The sequence below is a fragment of the Anoplopoma fimbria genome, chromosome 9 (assembly GCF_027596085.1).
Source record: "Anoplopoma fimbria isolate UVic2021 breed Golden Eagle Sablefish chromosome 9, Afim_UVic_2022, whole genome shotgun sequence".
Classification (NCBI taxonomy): domain Eukaryota; kingdom Metazoa; phylum Chordata; class Actinopteri; order Perciformes; family Anoplopomatidae; genus Anoplopoma; species Anoplopoma fimbria.
The window spans coordinates 1,261,602-1,277,947 of NC_072457.1; the positions used below are offsets into that span (position 1 = coordinate 1,261,602).

The 16,346-nt window shown below is 40.6% G+C and overlaps 1 protein-coding gene across 1 annotated transcript; it reads left to right on the plus strand.

The window, feature by feature from the left end:
- Nucleotides 1-2,214: 2,214 nt before the first annotated feature.
- Nucleotides 2,215-16,115, plus strand: c1qtnf6b (C1q and TNF related 6b). Its single transcript, XM_054604915.1, has 3 exons — nucleotides 2,215-2,273; nucleotides 6,457-6,649; nucleotides 14,811-16,115. Exons 2-3 carry the CDS (start codon nucleotides 6,469-6,471, stop codon nucleotides 15,356-15,358), a joined length of 729 nt encoding a protein of 242 aa, XP_054460890.1. The 5' UTR covers nucleotides 2,215-2,273; nucleotides 6,457-6,468; the 3' UTR covers nucleotides 15,359-16,115.
- Nucleotides 16,116-16,346: the final 231 nt, after the last annotated feature.

Genomic DNA, 16,346 nt, shown 5'->3' on the forward strand with positions numbered 1-16,346 from the left:
AGTCAATTGAAGTACAAGTAAAATCCAGAGCCAGTTCTCAAAACACAAGTCGTTCAAGACAACTAAGGTCCTTCAGAGCAAACCTCCAGCCAAATATCAACTCCAACCACACAGTCAAGTCTCAAATCCTTTCACAGTTATAAGTTCAGGATTAACATTCTGGAGGAGTCAGGTTTGGTTTAAAACCTAAAGTGAAGTCAAAGCTTCCTGTGTTAAAGCTGCATTCTCTCTCCTGTCCACCAGGGGGCGACTCCTCTGGTTGTATAGAAGTCTATGAGAAAATGACTCTACTTCTCTCTTGATTTATTCCCTCAGTAAACATTGTAAACATGAGTTTATGGTCTCAATCTCTAGTTTCAAGTCTTCTTCAATACAGCATGATGTTCATTTAGTAAATGATGCTCCATTTAGAGTCAAACAGACCATAAAGCAGGGGATGCTTTAGGGCGGGGCTACACACTGATTGACAGGTCGACACCAGAGACGTATACGGCGTCTCTACGTCACTCCTCCTCAGTCCATATATGGTTGTGACCATCTACTGAGGTACACTACAGGAAGTAACAGAGGCAGTGTGTTTGGTGAAGTGCAGCTGGTTTTATGAGAAAGCCGGGGGGGGGGGGTATAATTATCTTTGTTGCAGTTTGACTTCACACAAGTGGGAATCCCCCCTATAGTTGATCTTACACTCTTTTCTTATTTTTGATGTTTCCTTCAGCCTAACTTACATTTCCCAGATTGCCTCTCAACAAACCTCTGAGAGTTGTTGAGGAAAGTTTTTTCCACGTCACCTTATATCACCTTGAACAGGTAAACCAGCCTTTTGTTTTATGCACGTGTTATTGAATACAAACACACATGTAGGTGGAGTCATTAAAGTGAATAAATAATAATAATTATTTAAGCTACAATGCAGAGTGATCTACTGATGCTCGTAAGGAAACTGCCTGCTCCCATAGAATGTATATAAGAAGTGAAAAAGTTGTTGTGACGTCACCCATTAGTTTGTGGACTGAAGTTTAGAGTTCTGCGATTTCGCTTGTTTTGCAACCAGTGAACAGGAAGTGACCATATATGGACTGAGGAGGAGTGACGTAGAGACGCCGTATACGTCTCTGGTGTCGACCTGTCAATCAGTGTGTAGCCCCGCCCTAAAGCATCCCCTGCTTTATGGTCTGTTTGACTCTAAATGGAGCATCATTTACTAAATGAACATCATGCTGTATTGAAGAAGACTTGAAACTAGAGATTGAGACCATAAACTCATGTTTACAATGTTTACTGAGGGAATAAATCAAGAGAGAAGTAGAGTCATTTTCTCATAGACTTCTATACAACCAGAGGAGTCGCCCCCTGGTGGACAGGAGAGAGAATGCAGCTTTAACACATGAAGCATTGACTTCACTTTACAGAACTGGAGGTTGCAGCATGTGTGATCCTCGTGTGATCCTCGTGTTTTAGACCTCAGTGTGTTTCTTCTCTGACCTCTTGATTTACACTCCAGCTCTTAGTGAGGCGCTATTCAACAATAAAGCTGTCTTCTTTAGGCCAAAGTTGTTTTTTTATTTTATAATCCGATGAAAATGTACACACAGAAGGTGCTCTATGCATGATACATATATTTCATTATTAACCCTGTGCTCACTGATAGAGTGGACACCCAGATGTTCGATCCGTCCATGTCTGCAGGATTCTTTGTACATCTGGAAAAAAGCTTGTTCCTTTAACTTATCAGGATGGGACGTTATGTTAAGTACATTATGTGAAACGGCAACTTTAACTTAAGAAACAAACGTGTTTTGTCATTTGTTTAACTTCTTATGTTTTCCAAAATGCTATCCAGAGAGGAAGAGAATCAGATGACAGCTTTATATAAATGACAGCAGAATAAAAGAAGCGTGATTTAAGAACCAGTGGGAGTTTAGGAGCGGTGATATAATGCAGTTATTTTTGGCAGTATGGGACAAATTAAAGGAAATGTTAACCGTCCAGAATGTGAGACATGGACACAGTAAAGTGAAATGTGGACAGAGCTGACCTGGTGGTGACAGCTCTGTCATAAAACCTCACTGTTCAGAGAGTGATGGATGTGGAGATTAAAGGGAGGATGGAGGGGGAGTCAAAGGAGGAAGAGGAGAGGGTTTGAGGAGGGAGGGAGTTAAGGTATATGTGTGGAGAGAGAGAGAGAGAGAGAGAGAGAGAGCTGTAGTTCCTCCTCTCCTCTGACACCAGCACTCTGCTTTCTTTCCTCCACTGCAGTGAAACTCCACCAGGTAAGAAAAGCACAGACCGACACTCTGACTCCAGGTGACAACGACTTCATGGTTAATAGTCATCCTCAGCAGCTTTAACAACACAGAGAAAGGAGAGGAAGAGGAAGAGGAAGAAGAGGAAGGAAGAGGAAGAAACAACCGGCGGTGCGTTCGCGTGTCTGCAGAGAAGTTATACAAACTCTGCAGAAGCTTTTCAGGAAAAAGTTCGTGCATGTGTCAAATTCACACCTTTCTCATAGTGCACGGCTTTCATGTGTGTGTGTGTGTGTGTGTGTGTGTGTGTGTGTGTGTGTGTGTGTGTGTGTGTGTGTGTGTGCTCCGGCGTTTGTAGACGTGGCTCCTTGAATGGATTCATGATGACGGCTGTATGTGCGTTGCGGGTCATGATCGTGCATGTTTTGTTGTGCACGCAGCTCTGGAGGCCTTTGGGTGAGGGGGGGGGGGGGGGGTGACATGAGGTCATAACACACACACATGGACTCAAATAGATTTAAGGATGGCTCAAACTATTTTAATTTAGTTTGTTGTTAAGTTGTGTTATAGTCACAATTAGGTTTTTATTATTATTTTATGTAAAAGTAGCATGAACCATAATGCATAGTCACATTACATCTCCTTTCTTAAACATTACATTACATTAGTTAAAATGTTAAAATGTTAAGTCAATCATTTACTCCATATAAAAAGTAAAAACTAAGTTGAAATATATTTCAAAAGAAATGCATTAACCTTTACAATAGTTGTATTCATAAAAAGTTTACATTACATTACAGTCATTTAGCAGACATCCAAAGACAGGAAGTGTATTCAACATAGGTATTCAAGAGAACTACTAGTCACCAGAAGTCATCAGTGCATCTCCTTTCTTAAACAAGCATCTTAAAGCATAAACCAGAGCAAAAGTATAGTGCAGAGGCAGATTACTACGAAAACAATAATTGCAACAGACTAATACGAATATAATAAGTGCTACAAACTACTACGAATAGGATGCATCTACATATAGCAGTTATTAAATGGACAGTGTGCAGAGTAAAAAAAACAACTAACATAGTTATTGTGTCAACACATCCTTGATTATGTTTATTATATCAGTGCAAAATATTTAATAAATAGTTGGTGTTTCATAAAGGTGGTTAGTATAAGTATTCAGATAACATATCAGCGTATAAATGCAAATGTTCTTCTGCATTCGCTACGGATTCATTTTGACTTTTGACAACACAAGAATGAAAAGTCTTGATGCAAGCAGCCAACAGCTTTACTTAATGGTCAGAAAAATTAAAAAAATGCAAACCTACCTAAAGGAGTTCAGACTGATATAAGAAGTATGTAAAGTACCATTTTATTAGGTGCATGTCACAGAAGAACTGCTGCATATTCAGTTTTACAGGCATGTATTTATACCGGTGGTAAATTGGGGAAAAAATGCTTTTCGTTTGGAAAGGGAATTAACGTATTTTTATTTTGTTATTATTTTTGCAGTACTGTGGTTACAGAAAGGCTAACATGGTCACAGTAAACCAGCTTTCTTAATACATACATTGCAGCATTCTTTGCTCCTCCATCAGTGTTGTTGAAATATAACTTCCTGCCACCAGGGCGGTCGGCTTTGGAGACATCGCTGCAGTGTGATGTTCGATTCACTGTAGAAAAGTATCGTCAAACAACAGTTTGCAGGATTTCTAATGAAAAGCGATTCTTTTTCGTAGCGTTTTTCTGCTAACGTCCTGCAAAACGAGTCATCAGAGCCTTTAGGGCTTTTGGACAACAAATCTACTTGGTTAGGTTTAGGAAAAAATGGTGGTGTGGGTTGAAATAAGTATGGAATTTACATAACGAATACATCAACATTGACGTTTGTTGTCACACGGGACAAGAACAGCGGTCTCCTGGGTGAAAGTCTTTGTTTGTAGACGAACCTGTCAACCCTGACCTCGTCCCCAAGACGACGTTGTCCCTTTGTGTGCAGCGTCACCTGTCCCGGTTCACCATAATGTGGGTTATAAAGGAATGATGGTGCATATACAAGTTCAATTTTCAAGCCGGTGCAATTGTTCTGCAAAAACATCGAGTTTTATTTCCTCTATGACACAAACGCTGCAGTTTGTTTTGTGCAGTTTTGATGGTTTGTAAAGCTGATCAGTAGATTCATGCAACATGTTGCGTGAGTGAGCAGGAATGCGGGCTGTGACAGTGAAGCAGATAATAACTTATGATTATAGTTTACTATCAGTAGCTGGACAAAAACACACCGCAGCAGAGCTCCAGTCTTTTCTTTTTCTCACAGTCGTGCTCCATCCATCACCGTGGAAACCTCTGGGAATCTCTCTCATCTTTCATCCCCCTGTTTATTTTCCTTCTCTCTCTCTCACCAGACCTCTTTGTTATTGTTTCTCTCCTCCGTCTCACTCTTCAGAGGATTTCGTGTTACTCTTGTGGATTTCAGAGGCTAAAGGTGAGGATGGAGAGAGAAACGTGGGAGGAAGAGAGAGAGAAAGAAAGAAAGAGGGAATCCGAGATAAACTGTGGACTGAAACAGACAAGAAGAGGGGAATGATGGAAAAAGACAGATTGTTTTTGGCACATTGTTTTTGTTGCATCGTCCTTTAAATTCCACTATCAACCGCGTTTCCCACAACACCCTGCAGCTGTTTTCTGCAAATAAACTGTGACCATGTAAATATTTTTTTATCAAGAGTTGGTGAAAACCAAAACAAAGATAAATGGAAAGAATAATAGATTCATAATCGTCAGGTGACCAGACATTTAAAATCAAAATAGGCAACGTTTTACTAATATATAATTCATAAAAACTATATGATACAGTTTGTCATCTTCTGCCCATGTTTGGCCCAAAAAATGAATGAATACAGATTTTAATAATATGAAGTGGTTATTTTCTATGTTTAGTCTTTGTGTTGTCAATTGATTGGTGATCGATTGATGACAGATGACATGTGTGTGGTCTGTTTGACTGTAAATGGAGCATCATTTACTAAATGAACATCATGCTGTATTGAAGAAGACTTGAAACTAGAGATTGAGACCATAAACTCATGTTTACAATGTTTACTGAGGGAATAAATCAAGAGAGAAGTAGAGTCATTTTCTCATAGACTTCTATACAACCAGAGGAGTCGCCCCCTGGTGGACAGCAGAGAGAATGCAGCTTTAAGACTCTTCAACATTTGGCTTCATTTTTCTGAACCAGAGGTTGCAGCCTCTTATGAACTCAGTTTACCATAAGGCATTCTGGGTAAAAGGGTCATCTGAGCGCCATATGTTTTGTGTTATGTAATGTTGTTTATGTGGCGTATAGTCACACAGAAGGACTATTACTGTCGGTACATCTACAGTCTAAAGGAATCAGAGAGAACAACTAGAGAGATGTGTGTGTGTGTGTGTGTGTGTGTGTGTGTGTGTGTGTGTGTGTGTGTGTGTGTGTGTGTGTGTGTGTGTGTGTGTGTGTGTGTGTGTGTGTGTGTGAGGACGTCCTTGGACATGTATGTCAAAGCGTTTCTTGCTGTGAGTTCACCAGAGAGACCAACCGCTGATGTTTTCACATCCAATTGAGTCCAGGTGTGTTTTCTTATGAAAGGTCACATAACCCCCCCTCATCTATAGCTTATAACCTGAATTTTGGATTCTTGATCAAGGTCTTCTGGATCCCACATGAGCAGTAAATCTGTCATCTGTGGCTTTGACTTTAGATTGTAATGTCCTTGAAAGTCGTATTTTGACGTGTCATCGATGTAGCAGTTTACTTTTTCGGTTTATCAGCCTCAGTTACACTGTCTTGTATAATTAGTGGTTTCCTACATTTTCCAGAAACAGTTGCAAGAGATTAGAGTTGGAGGACTTTTGTTTATCAATTAAAGTATCTCTATTCATATTTAATTGTACAACGGATTTCTCTTATTTCATTGTTGTACATTTATGGAAAAAAATCATGAGCCTAGAAAAGAGATTTGCTTGTTGATTCTTGACAGTAAAGCCAGATTTATACCGTCAGTATTTCAAACTTCTGTTTTTCTTGACACATGGCCAGCTATCCGCAGGAATGCACCATCCAAACTTTGGCTTTGTTGTTTTTTTAAGGATGTAGTTCAAGTTTATCTTTAGCAATCACACTGTAACTTTTCCTCTCTCTCTCTCTCTCTCTCTCTCTCTCCTCCTCCAGGTCGTGACAGCCATGTCGGCGGTGTGTCTGAGGCTTCTGTTGCTCCTCCCCCTGGCTTTCTGTGTCCCCTCCCCCTCCAGACCTCCATCCAGACTCTGCAGGCGATGCTGCGACAACCTGGAGCCGCCGGCCACCTCGACCCAGTATCAGATGCCCGAGGTCCACACTGTCATCAACATGACCATCCTCAAAGGTACCGGAGCCCCGATGAGCTTCTGTTAGCTTCTGTTAGCTTCTGTTAGCTTCTGTTAGCTTCTGTTAGCTTCTGAGCACTGAGTTCATGTTTACTGGTACTTCCTGTCTGTTCCTCAGGTTCCAGTTTTACTTTGTATTCTTGCAAGATGGAACTTGGGAAGTCACTGACTACGCTTACATGCACACTCATATTCGACTATTATTCCAAATATGACAATATTCAGAATTTGATATGGTTCATGGAAACATTATATTCCATTTTGATATTCTTATTTAGTTCTAATTCTGAATGGATCATTGTCAGATGAAAACATGTGTGATCTGTAGATGTTCTTCAGGTTTTAGGATCATTCTTTGTTGGTGCATACAGCTCATTCACATGTCCAAAAGAAAAGGAGAAACACTCCTACTGTTGAACATCATGAAGGACTTGGATATCAACAGGTTTTTGGATCTGAACCAATATCTCAACGCCGACCTTTTAGAGAAGGTGTTTGAAGGAATGAAAGAGGGAGGCTGAGCTCACACGGTCCAACAAGTCCTCCACCTCTGGAGCTCTCTGCCAATTTTCTTCTTTGCTTCATGCTTTTATTCACAAGAAGCTCCTGCCAATCACTTTTCCATATTTGGAAGTGGTAAACTACATGTCAGGGCATCGACCCGTCAAACATAGAAGAGAACGTGGCATTCACTGGCCCCGTTATGAGGATGTTAATCTGAATATGCACGGCTGCATGTAAACAGCTTATTAGGAATATTGTCTTTTTTGAAATAAGTGCAATAACCGGAACATTTGGTGTAGACATGCTGACCTAGTCATTTATTTCTATGCCTTTTAGGTAATGTGCTTTTAGTGACGAACAACACTTTGCTAAGCCCCGCCCCTTGAATGCAGACTGACCAATCACAGCATAGCAGCTCTGTTCCATAGACTCTCATCAGTAGTTCCAGCCTGGTTTAGTGGATCTGGAGCTCGTCATGGTTAAAGGTTGTGTCACAGTGATACTTGTTACTGGAAGAGGTTTAAGAAGATATACGTTTTTAAAACGTTAGTGGAGCTAACGTTAGCAGAAGGTATACTGAACGTATTTCAATGATTCTAACGGTGTCGTTACTTCATTCCATCGTCTTCTGTCTGGACCTCCAGGTGATGTGGTGGTTAACTTCTATCTTTATCTTTTTAACCTGATTTATCCTTCAAAAACATATTCTAGTCTCTTCTGTCTGCTTCTCTCTGGATTCACTTTTTTGTTTTTCCAAAAATGTAGATATTAGCTCTTCAGGGAGCGCAGTTAGTGACAGTGTGGGCTCCATGGTAACGTAGCTGTGGGCGGGGCTTAGACAACGTTGAACGTTCATTGACCAAAAAAAACCATGATTCCTCATCTGTGTCTCCCTGCGTCAAGCTTCATTTCCTCAATCAGATCTTAGCTTCTGCTTTCCCAGATGTTTCAGAAGAGTAATCACGAGTTTTATAATGGAACAGTGCTGCTGAAGTGCAACCGTGCACTGACGGTTCAGACTGCTTTATAAAAAGGAAAGTAGACACCCAACCTGGAACCACTTTAAAAAATCAACCTCTACTTAACATATTTGAAGGAAGCAGGCGGCCAACTAGCAGCAACGTTAACAGACTTTGACAGTGTCTTTCACAGTAAATGTACATCAACAAAGGAGTTTATGTAAGCTATAAAGTGATGAAGAGTGAGGAAGAAAGACGTTCTACTTGTGTGTGGACACACTGGATTATTCTCCGGCTCCAAGAAGGTTTTATTAGGAGGAAGAAAGAAACATTTCAACAGAGCTGGGAAGGGTTTAAGTGTTTCTACAAACCACATAAAAACCACAAGATTAGACAGAATAGAATATCTGACTCCAGCCCTCAGGTCAGCTCTCGTATGGACTCGATAAGACTTCTTCTACTTGTTACACATGACTGACTCACCTCGATGCACTCACAGTAAATCCCCGTCACAGTCAAATCTGTGGCAGCTTGTATGAGATGATGCTTTGTGTGTGTGTGTGTGTGTGTGTGTGTGTGTGTGTGTGTGTGTGTGTGTGTGTGTGTGTGTGTGTGTGTGTGTGTGTGTGTGTTGTGTGTGTGTGTGTGTGTGTGTGTTTAAGCCTGCAGGGGGAAACGCGAAAAATGTGACAAGAGGAAAGGGATTAAAAAAATACAAGGATTTTATGATATCCAAGAACTCCACATCCACAGCTGCAGAGGGGTTTTGTGTTTAGAACATGTGTGTTTAATATCAAGAAGCCGAGCGGCCAACTCTTCCCAACGATGTGTCGTCATGCTTCATCTGCTGCTCCTTTGATAACGGAACATGCCAAGTCTGTTCTGACCCGCGATCAACCCTCGGAAAACCCAGTCCAACTGCTGAACCACGAAAGGACAAACATTTTTATTTCTCTCTCGTCTAGAAATTGTGGGCAAGCATAGTTTTAGGCAATTAAGGCCGATTTTGAAACTGCTGAAGAACTCAGAACTTTTCCACTGAAGGAAATCTATGCTGCAGTTTGAAGTTTTGGACACAGTTTGGATCGTGAAGTCGTGTTTCCATTAAATTATAAATCTTATTTTAAGTGAACCTTTGAAATGTCGTACAAAAGAAAAAATGCAGATTCCATGAGAGAGGCTATGAATAGCAGTAATCTGTCAGGAACCAGAGTAGAAGCTGTTTTCGTAATCCATTTAGTGCATTTATTCTTGATTAAAAACACTTCAAGCGAGCATTAAACGATTTATGGACCATTGGCTAAGCCCCGCCCCCTCTGCTACTACTGTCAGAGCTACGTTACCATGGAGCCCACACTGTCACTAACTGCGTATCCTGAAGAACAATGATCAACATTTTTGGGAAACTAAATAACTGATTTCTTAGAGAAGGAGTCTAAAATTTGTGTTAGAAGAAAATATCAGCATGAAACAGATAAAGACAGAAGCTAAAGTGTAAAAGTGAAGCACCACATCAACTGGAATGAAGGAACAACACTGTTATGACGACGTTTTATTGAATTTTGCCGTTTCCATACAATTTCCTGATGCGATACTTTAAAAATGCACATACACAAACATTGATGGAAACTATATAAACTATAGAATATCTTTGTGACTGAAGCAGAACTCTCTATCGGAACAAATTCAGGTTTTTATAGCAAGAAAACTGAACTTGACTCTTGCATAACATGGCTGGAAAATGAACAAAAAGGGCTTTTAATTTGAAAGGATAGGATGTAACCTACGTCTTTGAGAGCTCAGTTGCATTCATGTCTCAAACTGTTGCTGGTCTTTACAGCTGAGGCAATAAAAGAACTGTATACAGCGTTACTGTGGTGCAGCTGTGCAGTGAGGGAGGTCTCAACAGACGCTTTCAACCTGGCGCTGAACTTGCTGATGTGGCAGAAAACACACACACATACATGCAGAAATACACAGGAACATGTGTGTAGTCAAACACACTCAGCTCTGGACAAATAACACACACTCTTCTCTGTATTGCCCTCAATGACTGCTCGCAACAATAAAGACTTGAGTGTGTGTGTGTGTGTGTGTGTGTGTGTGTGTGTGTGTGTGTGTGTGTGTGTGTGTGTGTGTGTGTGTGTGTGTGTGTGTGTGTGTGTGTGTGTGTGTGTGTGCATGCATGGGTGTGCTCCCACAAAGCTGCATTGATTGGATTTAAACAGTGTGACCAATAATCAACATTTGAAGAGAGCAGTGAGCCAAATTTCTCAAAAGAACCCCCCCCCCCCCCCCAAACAGAGTCCGTTCTGCACCCACACATGTAGTGACATCGATTCATCCACCGGATTAAATTATTTTATACACAGCGTGACAACTGAGATACACAAAATGAGAAATGATTCTGCTGCAGACGGACAAACAACCACTCAAAGCTGTTGTGCGGTTCGATTGCAGTGAGATCATAATTTGACACGAGTGCAGAAAGTTAACCAAAGCGCAGGAAGACGTGTGTGGAGATGGACTCTGGTGAACTTCAGACTTATCGGGACTTTTGCAGAAGTTTGATGGTTTTTTTCTCCGAGATGTTGGCCAAAGAAAACTAAATAAAAAGTTGACAAAAATAATGACGTTTATAATGTCAGTGGGGATAAACTCGCTCCTCAGCAAATTCATTTTCTCATTTGGTTCGCTGTAATTAGTGCACGACTGAAAGAAAACCAAACTAAATCAAAAAACAAACCTTAAGATTCAGTTTCGCTCTGATTGGAACGAGCCAAACGATAAATGGCTCGTGAAAGCTCCTTCGAGATGTCTTTCTATCCCTTTAGCATCAGCGTTTCAATAAGTTTATTATTGAACAGTAAATATGGACTGAAGAGGTTTAAAATGTTATTAGTTCAGCTGATATTCCAACAGTGCCACTTCTGTGAAGTCTGAAGAAGAGCTTTGCTAAAGCTAATTCCAGCTTGTTCTAGGATGCTCTTTTTGTGAAACAGGAAGCTGTTCCTGTTTAAATCCAACCTTCCACTTTCTTTCACTAAACTGCTGATTTCTTCTCTTCCCATTCATCTGTTGATCAGAGGACATTTCTCCCTTTCAGTCTGGTTAAACCATTGAACAGCGTTTTGTTCTCCACCTGCTAAGCTACATAACATCTGTAAACATTCAGAGAACATTCAGACATACAGAGTATAATAAAGTAGTAGTGTTGGGTATTCTGAGGAAGGGGGGCAGTTGCATTGTGGGGAAGTTAGGAAATCATCAGAGGCAGATGATTCATTTTCAATATTTCCTTTTAAATGCTCTCCTGGGAATTTTGCCGTTCCTGATGCGATACTTTAAAAATGCACATACACAAACATTGATGGAAACTATATAAACTGTAGAATATCTTTGTGACTGAAGCAGAACTGAAGCAGAACTCAGCAGATATTTTCCTGTGATCTTTTAAAGAGACACATGGTCTTTAGGTTGTTATTTGATTTCAGGACAACGGATCAGTTCCATATTTGGCCTTCTGGTGTGAGACGAGCTGCTAAACTTGTTTATGGAACACAGGGCTCTTTGTGTGGTGAGAGGTCCTCTGGTGTTTACGTCTCCAGGAACTGAGGGTGGCTCCTTCCTCTGTGGTTTACCCAAAACCCAGAGGTGTTTAACTGCTGGTCCACACCGAACAGCAGGATTCATCCTGAGCCTCACTCTCTTGCTTACATTTGTTTAGGTCTTTCAGTTGTTTATAGTTGTTTCTTCCTAACTGTTGAGGGAAACAGCTGCTTTTGAGCCTAATTATGAGTTTTATTGCAGGTTTCTATGGGGTATGAAGCCTAATGCAAAGGCTCACTGGAGAGAAAATGTTGTTTTTTAAAGGCGAAACTCCAACAAATATGGATCGAATATAATATAACATTGCTTATTATATAAAAACATGCTGTTAATATAGGAAATGTTTACATTTGTCTTTATGTCAAAACAGTTTGACTTTACAACACAAAGAATAGATATGCCAGAAACAAAACGTGCACCATCGATTGTTGATTTAGAATTTGAATGGAAATTTGGTAAAAATGATGTGTTAAATTGTATGAAAAACATTGTTTGCTTAAATGTTTTTTTAATGTGGACTCTTGGAAGATTAGCCAATGAGCTCATTATTACTGAGTTTAATTATTTAGCTTTTTCTGGCCTGTCTGCTGCTGTTGAAATGCATGTAGAAGGCTAGTTTTATGGTGACATTGGTACAAAAAGGTTTAGTTCTGGGTAGCATAAAAGCGGGCGAGCAGTTCTTTTAATAAAAACACATTAAGTAGAATCCAACCGGCTCCACGGTCACTTAAATATAACATCCATATCGTCTGTTTTGTCTCTCAGTTTATCACAAGCCTGCTTCATAAAGATGTTGATGGACTCATAAAGCCGTGTGCTTGTACAGGCTGTTCTCTAACTGTTTGTTCTTCATCTGGAACAAGAAGTCAACGTTGATTTCTTTTTCACTTACTTCTGTACTGAAGTAACAGCACCTCTGTAGTTACTTTAACTAACCAGTATCTTTTCCTGAACCTAACTAAGGAGCTTCATGTTAAGACAGAAGTTTATTTTGAAAAGACTGAATGCATTTAACAAGCGGAAAATTGACTCATGTGTCTGGACTTTACTCGGAAAAAAGAGGAATAACTTTTATAAGATATCATACAAACTTCTGTGTGAGGATCCATGGATTTGTGAGCGACTTACAGTAGTATGTTATATATCATTCACCCATTCACACACTGATGACTCTAACTAACATTCATCATCAGTCCACACCGATGGCCTTCAAACACTCAAAAATGTCTCAGAGCTCTCTGTGGTGCAGAATATTTAAATCCAGCGTTGTGCAACAAAGAAGCATGCGCGCTAACACATCAAACTAACAACCTCAACCAGTGTTTGGATGAGCTGGGTTGGGGTTTGCGTGTAGAGAGAGGTGATAAATGAAAGCAAATCAACCAATGCAGAAACAAAAATTCAGTGAGTCAACCCAGTTAAACAGGGTTAGCGTGTTAGCATGTTAGCAACTGTCATTAAACTTCTTCCATTTAAGAATTATAAAGGTCACTGTGACCTTAGAAACCCGACACATTCCTGTCTCTGAGCTCTGCAGGAAGCTCCTTCAACCTCATGTTTGTAGAGCTGATGTGCATGTGATAGGTCAGCTGTGAGACCTTAAATAGACAGGTGTGTGTGTGTGTGTGTGTGTGTGTGTGAGTGTGTGTGTGTGTGTGTGTGTGTGTGTGTGTGTGTGTGTGTGTGTGTGTGTGTGTGTGTGTGTTTTCAAATCACTTCCAATCAGCTGAATTAACCTCAGGTGGACTCCAGTCAGCTGTAGAAACACCTCAAAGATGATCAAGAGAAATGAGAGACACTTCAGCTGCTTCTTATTAATAATACATTTGCAAAAACTATTTTAATTATTTAGCCTTGGAAGGAAGAAGGAGATTTACTCTGAAGGGATTCTAAATAACTAAATCATTTTCGAGGGAAATGGTTTCGTTGTGTTTCCAGCCTGATGACCATGGAGAATAACTTAGATTCTGAACTACAGTAATGGAACTAATTGTTTTGTCTCTTGTACATTAATACCTTTTCAATCAAACCAAACTTTAGTTGTCTCCTATGAGGAGAAAGTATTTATTTGAAGGAAATCCTTTAAACCTGTATTTTCATGCTTGATGCCCTTTGGCATGATACAATCTTCCCTCTTGCAGAAATAAATTGTTATTAATGTTGCTGCAGTTCATAGATTTCATAAAAATAGGTTCTGACTCAGCATTTTTAAACTCCTGGCACCTGAACGCATCAGTTAACATTTTCCAGACAGATCCTCCTCACAGAACATTAGGAGATAAAATGAAGATGAATTCCTTGAGATTTATAAGGAGGATTTGGAACGTCAGATCCGAAAGCTCTGCTGAAAGTTGTTTCCATTTCTGGATTAGTAACCGTAATAAAAGACAGAAAAAGGATTAATGGCGTTGTTCAAATGACAAAATGAAGCGTCAGTTTTTTTCTTGGAGCTTCTTTTACTCAGTAAGAGCTGCAATAAAAACATCATGTAGTCTGGACCAGCGTCGACTGCTTTCTAGGCAAAATGAAGACTAATGTCCATCAACTGACAAAAAGAAGACATCAGTGTTATCTCAGTCTCATTCTTCTGCATATTAAAAACTGAAATATTTAAATGTTCCTATTAGCAGCCAAAGTTTACCAGTGGAAGAAGTACTTAGATCATTTACTAAAGTACCAGTATAATGATTTAAAAACACTCAATTACAAGTAAAGGTCCTGCATTTAAATTCCCACTAAAGTAAAAGTATTATCAGCCAAATGTGTTTTATAAAGTTATTAGACGTAAAACCTTTGTCTTTATCTGTAAATGGCGTTTTGGGGTAATTTAAGGTAAAAATGTATCCCCCGTGGTTTGTAAATATTTTTTACCTTAAATGAACCTAATATGTTTTCGTACTGAAGTTAATCGTAACTGTACCTTCAAAATAAGTGAAGTCAGGTACAATATTTCCCTTTAAAATGTTTTGAAGCAGAAGGAGCATAAAGTTTCAAACATCAGTAACTGTATTTCTGTTCCACTGTTGAAGTCAATTTCTCCTCCCGTTGTTTCTGTCTGCACCACTCACCTGTGTTTGTTCTTGTCCAGGTGATAAAGGAGACAGAGGCGACAAGGGCACACCTGGTAAGCCCGGTTTAGAGGGACCCTCCGGCCACCGAGGACTCGTGGGCCCTAAAGGAACCAAAGGTCAGGCCGGTTCCCCCGGAGACGCCTGCAAGACCCCCCACTCCTCCTTCTCCGTGGGCCGGCGTAAGGCTCTGCACAGCGTGGACTACTACCAGTCGCTGGTGTTCGACACGGTGTTCGTCAACCTCCAAGAGCACTTCAACATGTTCAAGGGCAAGTTCTACTGCTACGTGCCGGGGATCTACTTCTTCAACGTGAACATCCACACCTGGAACTTCAAGGAGACCTACCTGCACCTGATGCACAACGACAAGGAGCAGGTGATCCTGTACGCCCAGCCCAGCGAGCGCTCCATCATGCAGAGCCAGAGCGTCATGATGGACCTGGCCCTGAACGACGAGGTCTGGGTCCGGCTCTACAAGAGGGAGCGGGAGAACGCCGTCTACAGCGACGACGTGGATGTCTACATCACCTTCAACGGGTACCTGCTGGCGCCGAGCATCCAGTGAGGGCGGGACGGAGGATTATCTGGTCTTTTTGCCAAGACAGGAGAACTTAAACAGACGACGTTACATCAGTTTGGTGCTTATTAAAAACCCCTTAGCAGCCTGGAGAGGAACACACTGTTCTTTCTTTGAATGAGGAACGCCCAAAATAACCAAAAGGACCGGTTTAAAGAGGCAGGAAGCACAGCACACCATTAGGAAGAATGATGCCTGACATTGTTCCTACTTCTGTGCTCTGCTGTGTCTCAACTCCTTTCAGGGACTTTGTGTACAAACACAAGTTGTATCAGGAATCCTACATCCGTGCAATCAGTAATGCATTTGTGCATAAACAGAGGGTTTCTGTCAGATTCTAAAATGTTCAGACGGACTGCTGTCATTCATTTGACGAATGTTTCCTTGGTGCCTTTTAGTAGAACGCTTAGCTTTAAAGGGTTAGTTCACCTGAATTACAAAAACACATTGTCCCACTTACCCATCATGATAATAAGTAATGACCAATAAAGTTTGAGCAAGCTTGACCAAAAGCTTCATGTGTTAAAGCTGCATTCTCTCTGCTGTCCACCAGGGGGCGACTCCTCTGGTTGTATAGAAGTCTATGAGAAAATGACTCTACTTCTCTCTTGATTTATTCCCTCAGTAAACATTGTAAACATGAGTTTATGGTCTCAATCTCTAGTTTCAAGTCTTCTTCAATACAGCATGATGTTCATTTAGTAAATGATGCTCCATTTAGAGTCAAACAGACCATAAAGCAGGGGATGCTTTAGGGCGGGGCTACACACTGATTGACAGGTCGACACCAGTCCAGACACTTCTGTTATTCGACGGTGAAATCGCTAAACTAATATTAAATCCATCTGCTGTCACTCCTCCTCAGTCCATATATGGTCACTTCCTGTTAACTGGCTGCGGAAAAACAAGATGGCGACAGCAAAATAGTCTAAAACGAAAAACCGTGATTAATGTAAATGTTTTCTGCTGAAGAAAT

Bases quoted from the DNA above. Each gene is read 5' to 3' on its own strand.
- c1qtnf6b (XM_054604915.1), top strand. From the start codon at position 6,469: ATGTCGGCGGTGTGTCTGAGGCTTCTGTTGCTCCTCCCCCTGGCTTTC. The intron at 6,650-14,810 runs GTACCGGAGCCC...GTTCTTGTCCAG, and splicing joins CAACATGACCATCCTCAAAG to GTGATAAAGGAGACAGAGGC.